At 56.8% G+C, this 6,372-nt stretch overlaps 2 protein-coding genes across 3 annotated transcripts in view; both read left to right on the forward strand.

The window, feature by feature from the left end:
- Positions 1-2,475, forward strand: part of KCNJ14 (potassium voltage-gated channel subfamily J member 14) — a gene marked incomplete at its 5' end in the record, with an annotated part of 3,044 nt that extends 569 nt beyond the window's left edge. The window contains one exon of the mRNA XM_008056876.2: positions 1,776-2,475. Within this exon, the coding sequence (XP_008055067.2) occupies positions 1,776-2,383 (608 nt within the window). The remainder of the gene's footprint in view (positions 1-1,775) is intronic.
- A 3,404-nt stretch (positions 2,476-5,879) lies between these two features.
- Positions 5,880-6,372, forward strand: part of CYTH2 (cytohesin 2) — a 9,758-nt gene continuing 9,265 nt past the window's right edge. For both annotated transcript variants that reach the window (XM_021711706.1, XM_008056858.2), the window contains exon 1: positions 5,880-6,344. In XM_021711706.1, the coding sequence (XP_021567381.1) occupies positions 5,897-6,344 (448 nt within the window). In that variant the 5' untranslated portion in view covers positions 5,880-5,896. The remainder of the gene's footprint in view (positions 6,345-6,372) is intronic.

Raw genomic sequence — 6,372 nt, forward strand, 5'->3', positions numbered from 1 at the left:
CGGGCCGGGCCTCCCGGGCCGCGGTGGGGTTGAGCGCCGGGAGGTGTAAGCCCCCGGGGCTCGAGGATGGGCCTCCCCTGGGGCTGTGGCAAATTCACACCCAGAGGGCCAAACCTGGCCTGCAAAGGCTCTGGACTACAAGTCCCGGGAGCCCGTGGGTCAAGGAAGTTGCCCGAGACGGGTGGGCCACGAGATGTAGTTTTGTGGGAGTAGGGTCAGGAGGGCCCTTCCTGCTCGGGCTTACAGTTCCCCGCAGACACTGGCGCAGCCGGTGGCCCCCCTGGGCTTGTGGGCGGCCCGGGATGAGGCACAGCTCACACCTGCAGAGCTGTGGAACTCAGTTCTCCAGGCCTCTAGGCACGGGGTCCTGCGGGCGTTTGTGGGAGACTGCATTCCCCATCCTGGAGGCCCGGTCTGCCCCACCGGGCTTCCAAGAGCGGGGTGCGGGTTGGAAAACGAGTTGTAACATCTCAACAACAAAACACCTCCCATCAGCTCCTGGGGTAGTGGCTCCCCCTGGCAACATCAGGAAGAGGCCTTAATGTTCTAGAATTGTGGTCAGATTGATCAAGCATCCCCGACCCCAAGAAACTCTGAGACTGCAGCTGCCCTTGCCCAAATAAACTCTTAAGAACTCTGGGCTACCACCGGGTGCGGTAGCTCACGCCTGTAATCCCAGCACTTTGGGAGGTGGAGGCGAGAGGATTGCCTGAGCCCATGGGTTTGAGACCAGCCTGGGCAACTTGGCAAGACCTTGTCTCTACAATAAATAAAACTAGCCAGGTGTGGTGACATGTGCCTGTAGTTCCAGCTACTTGGAAGGCTGAGGCGGAAGGATCACCCAGCAGGTCGAGGCTGCAGTGGCTGTGAGCATGCCATTGCACTCCAGCCTGGGCAACAAAGTGAGACTGACTCAAACAGCAAAAAAAAAAACACTGAGGATTCACTTGGGGAAGAGAGACGGTGGGAGTGGTGAGAACCACAACTACCAGCAATCTCTGGGATTCCTCTACTTGGGGCTCCCAGAGACAATTGCAAGGGAATAGGCACCCATTTCCTACTTCTATCTTCTGAATGACTGTTGGAGACAGTTCATGACCAGAAGGAAGTCGACTGGGCAGCAGTTGGGTCTGAGAGCTGGGCCTGGGAGCAGTGGATAGGTGGGGTAGAACCACCAATACCACCCCTCAACACACGGACACACAGTGGGATGGAGGGGCTTGTGGTTGGGTTGGCTGGGGATAGCCCAGGGGATAGCCTGAGGCAGTGACAGAGTACTGCATGTGGGACCCAGACTGTCCTCACTCCCTCTCCTTGCCATCCTTCTCTGGCCATCTATTGAAAGGCATTTTCCGTCCTCTCCTCCTCCTCCGACCCTCTGTTGAATGTCATCTGTGTCTTCTGTTGTCTCTGATTTCTTCTCTGTCTTGCTGGTTTCTGGGGTGTGATGCCGATATCACTCTATCCCCCTCTCTTTCTCTCTCCTCTCTCCCTCTCCCCTCTCTCCCTCTACCTCCCACCCCTGGGTTTCTATCCTTAAATCCTCTCTGAGTCTCTGTCCCTCCCCCTTACACCTTCTCCGGACCTCCGTCCCCTTCTCTCTGGGTTGTCATCCCCCCTTCTCTGTCCTAACACTCTCCTCCACCCCTGCTGGTCTTCACTCCCTTCTCTTCCTGCATCTCTTCTCTTCTCCCACCCTCTCTGTTCACCTCGGTGCTTCTCTCTCTCTCTCTCTCTCTCTCTCTTTCTCTCCCTCTCTCTCTCGCCCCCTCCCCTTTTGCTGCAGCCCCGTGTGACCCCGGAGGGTGAGTACATCCCACTGGACCACCAGGACGTAGATGTGGGCTTTGATGGGGGCACCGATCGCATCTTCCTGGTGTCTCCCATCACCATCGTGCATGAGATCGACTCGGCCAGTCCCCTGTACGAGCTGGGACGCGCGGAGCTGGCCAAAGCTGACTTCGAGCTGGTGGTCATTCTCGAGGGGATGGTTGAGGCCACGGCCATGACCACACAGTGTCGCTCATCCTACCTCCCTGGTGAGCTGCTCTGGGGCCATCGTTTTGAGCCAGTCCTCTTCCAGCGTGGCTCCCAGTATGAGGTCGACTACCGCCACTTTCATCGCACTTATGAGGTCCCCGGGACGCCTGTCTGCAGCGCTAAGGAGCTGGACGAACGGGCCGAGCGGGCTTCCCACAGCCCCAAGTCTAGTTTTCCCAGCTCTCTGGCTGCATTTTGTTATGAGAATGAACTTGCTCTGAGCTGCTGCCAGGAGGAAGATGAGGAAGAGGAGGCCAAGGAGGGGAATGGGGCAGAGACAGAAGATGGGGCTGCCAGCCCCCGAGTTCTCACACCGACCCTGGCACTGACCCTGCCTCCGTGATGCAAGCTGATGTTGCGTCCCCTTCCCCATGGGTGCCCCCTTCCCAGAGGTAGCAAGATGGAGAGGTTGGGCCCTCTCCTGGGATGGGGGCAGGTGTTTCCCAAGACCGATAGGCCTGCTGGGTAAATGACAAGCTGGTGAGGTTCTGCCATGCCTGGTGGACCCACCTTGGACATACTGGACCTTAATCCCTCTGCTTCCTCGCTCCCTCACTCCCTCCTGAGACCCCTTTATGAGCCGATTCCCGAGTCTCACCAGTGCTGAGGGATCCAGAATTCTGGACCACCCAGGAGGCAAGGATTGGTGGTTGTAGATTCCTCTACATGGGTGGACCTGGCTGGTCGGGCAGGGGTCAGAGATCTGTGGTGTAGACCGCCTCTGGGGGAGGACAAGCGCTTGTAGGTCTGGATTCACCTAAGATTCAAGGGACTGTTGCTTCTCAACTCAGCCAGCCGAGCAGCAAGGCATGGGTTCTAGACCACCTAAGGAGGGAAGACTGTGGAATGCCCCGAGCATTCAAAACTATCTTGATTGACCAAAGACAGGGAAAAGTGACTGCAAGTCAAGGAAAAAAAAAAAAAAACAACTGTGGTTCCAGAAAGCCCAAATAGTCGAGATTCTGTGAGTCTAGCTTGACCACAGAGGTAAGCACTGGTGATTCTAGAACAGGTTTGACCTAGAGAGTTGAACTACTCCAGAAGCTAAAGCTATGTTTCTAGAATTGCACAAAACAATGGGTTTAGAAGGACTGAAGTGGCAGATTGGGAGTTCTTGATATGAGATAACTCCAACTTCTGGCTACAGAGCATCCAGCTGGGAGGATAAGCAATGCTCCTAAGTGATCCACAGGGTGGTTTTTTTAAAAGTGCCATTCTAGAACGTCTAAAGGAGGAAGGATTCTGTGGCTCTAGGTTGATCACAGAGTCAGGGAAAGGAGTGGCGATTCCAGATGTCTGAGACTTGCTGGTTTCAGTTTGCCCAATGGAGTTGAGAATCTCGATGATTCTAGGTGACTTCTTGTGGTTCTGAAATGCCAAAAGGAATAAGGCTCCGGGGACAACCCAGAGTTGTCCTTTACCAAAGCCTGGACGTTCTTGTCAGCTCCAGGTGGATGGCCCGGCAGTTCCAGGAGGTGGGCTCAGGACTTGATAAGCAGCGTTTCTGGGCTGACCTAGAAGGCGAGGCTTCCGGGGGACCCTGTGGGGCACAGGGCTAATTAGCAGGCAAGGGATGGGGGAGGCCCAAGGCTGGTGTGTCTAGAATGCTCTGGAATTCTGCACCTAGTGAAGTGTGTCTATTTCTTAAAAATGTTATACATATGTGTATTATATATATATAATATATATAAATACAGATATCTATTTTTTCCCCTGGTTCCTATAGCAGGGTTAGAAAGAGCTCCAGCTAATTGGAATGGAATCCAATTCAAGGATGCAGGAAGCTTTGCTGTAAAATCCCAACTCTGCCCCAACTTACTGTGGAACTTTGGGTAAATCACTCTCCTCTCATCTTTTCACCTCAGTTTCCCCATCTGTACAAATGGGACATTGGAACTTGAAGTTCTTCAAGGGCCTTCCCTGCGGCATGAGTCCCCACCTCCGTGGGAGGGGGTGGGGGGTTCAAGCCTTGGGGGTTCTCCAGCTCTCCCTGGTGCTGGATCACACGGCCTTCCAGGGGAGGCTGGGGTGGGGGAGTGCTCTTGGAGCCTGCCTCTGAGCTTGGGTGTCTGAATCACAGAGCGAGGGGTGGCGTGGGCTGTGGCTAACAGCCAGAGTCACCTCTGTGACCCTGCTTGGGGAGTCAGGGAGGGAGGAGGTTCTTCCAAACGCCAGGGATCTTCCCATTGTGGGAGAGTGGGTGTTTTATTTAGGGGGAGACTTATCCCCCACATTAAAGAACTGGGAATCCTGGTGGGTGTGTCTGTGAGTGTGTTTCTAGGGCATGATGGGTCCTTGGGCCTGGCCCCCTGCCTGTGTTGCCATCTCCCTAAGTGCCCAGCAGGCTGGGAGCCAGCCGCAGAGGGAGCCAATGCCAGGGAGGAGGACACATTCCCACCGCAGTATTCTGGACAGAGGGCAGGCACTGGCATTGCCCATCAGCCTGCCCAAGTGCTGCATCAACTCAGGTGCCCCCTGTGGCGTCTCCATCTCCCTTTATCCTTCAGAATCCCCGTGTAATAACCGGATGGGATTAATTAGGTGGCTGCTCTCCCAGCTCGGGGTGTCTGGGGTAGGGACCAGGGACAATGGAAACGTGGGGTTGGGGACGCTGTTAAATAGTAGGTGAAGACACAAGGAGGAGGTTCTGTTTGGAAGGAGAGAGGATGGGGGCAGGGCTGGTACAGCCTGAGTTTCCACTGGGGAGGGCAGGACCTGGGCCACTCATAAAGGTCAGTGAGGGGATTAGGAGGCTCGGTGTCTAATCCGACAGCTTAACCAGGTCCTGGCCCCGAATCCATCCCCACCTGCCCAGCCCAGGGACAGCGAACGGGGACGAGGCCCAAACACCACTTCAGCCCTCATTCTGGCCTGCCTCTCTAGGGGGGCGTCTCGGTTCCTCATTCCAGCCAGACCCTGAATCCCCTTTCTTTTTTTATTCCTCCCCACCCTCCCCCAGAACCCCCTTTCTTTGCAAGTAATGGGAGCAAGAGGCTGGAGAAGGGGAAGGGCCTCAAATGTGGGAGGATTCTGAGAAGAGGAAGAGTTGAAGAAGGGCAAGAGTGTGCGCGGATGGGGGACCCTGAGATGAGGGGAGCCAGAGAGGAGGGAAAGGCCTCTGAGAAGATAAGGGGAGCCGTCTGGAGGGAGGACGCTCCCGGAAGGGAGGAGTCCAGGGAGGAGGATGCTAAGCTAGGGGGAGGGGTTTAGGGGAATGAGGGAGGAGCCTGAGCGGCAGAAGGCGCCAGGAAGGCGGGGCCTGTGCTGTCACTAAGTTTGGCCTTCCCCTGTTGTCCCGTTCTCCGTGACAGGTACCAAATTGCATAGTATTTAGAAGAAACAATAGGCCAGGGACAGTGTCTCACGCCTGTAATCCCAGCACTTTGGGAGGCCGAGGATCGCTTGAGCCCGGTTCGAGACCAGCCTGGGCAACACAGTGAGACTCCCCGTCCCAAAATTTAAAAAATAAATAAATAAATCTTTTTGTTTCCCCACTCCTTGTCTCTGAAGAGGCTGAGAGGTGGATGGGGAGGTCACGAGAGATGGTAGGAAAGGGTCTGGAGATGGGAGGGGCTTGTGGGGAGGGGGAAGCGCCCGGAGAAGGGAGGCAAAAGAAAGGCAAACCAACGTTGCCCCCGGTTGCACGGCAACCTCTGCGGTCAAAAACCACCGTGGCCTGCTAGGAGGTGTGGCTAGCGAAAACGAGCTACAGTTGCGGACCCGCCCCCTGACAACAAGACTGACAAAGTACCGCCCCCTAGCAACCCATTACTAGAGGCGGGGCTCGGTTGACCTAGACTCCTAGTGCCCAGAATCCTAACGTTGGCGCAGACCTGTTCTGCATAGCCCCGCCTCCATGGAACTCCTTTCCGAGGCGTCTCATTGGAGGGCAAGCCTGTCACGTGCTTTCTTTTATCTCGGAGGCGGGGCCTGCTCCACTGCCAGCACTCCGATTGGCCCTACTGGGCGTCCACCTCCGGCCGGACGTGCCTACATCGCCTCCTCGCGCACCTATTGGTCCTGGAGGTCGGCCTTTTGGCGTCGGGGGCGGAACAGACGAAATCGCCCGCCGCGTATTGGACGGCGTCAAGGAGAGGGGCGGTCCCTACTGGCGGGGCGGCGGGGCGGCGAAGGGAGAGTCTTTTCAGCGCTGAGGACTGGCGCTGAGGAGGCGGCGGTGGCTCCCGGGGCGTTTGAGCGGGCTCACCCGAGCCCGCGGGCCAACGCGGATCCAGGCCCGACCGGCGGGACCGCCCCGGACTCCCCGCGGGCCTTCCTAGCCGCCATGGAGGACGGCGTCTATGGTAGGTCGGGGAGGGGCGGGGCCGGCCG

This window comes from Carlito syrichta, unplaced genomic scaffold, assembly GCF_000164805.1.
Source record: "Carlito syrichta isolate Samal-C Ts95f unplaced genomic scaffold, Tarsius_syrichta-2.0.1 Scaffold85413, whole genome shotgun sequence".
In the NCBI taxonomy this organism is placed as follows: Eukaryota; Metazoa; Chordata; class Mammalia; order Primates; family Tarsiidae; genus Carlito; species Carlito syrichta.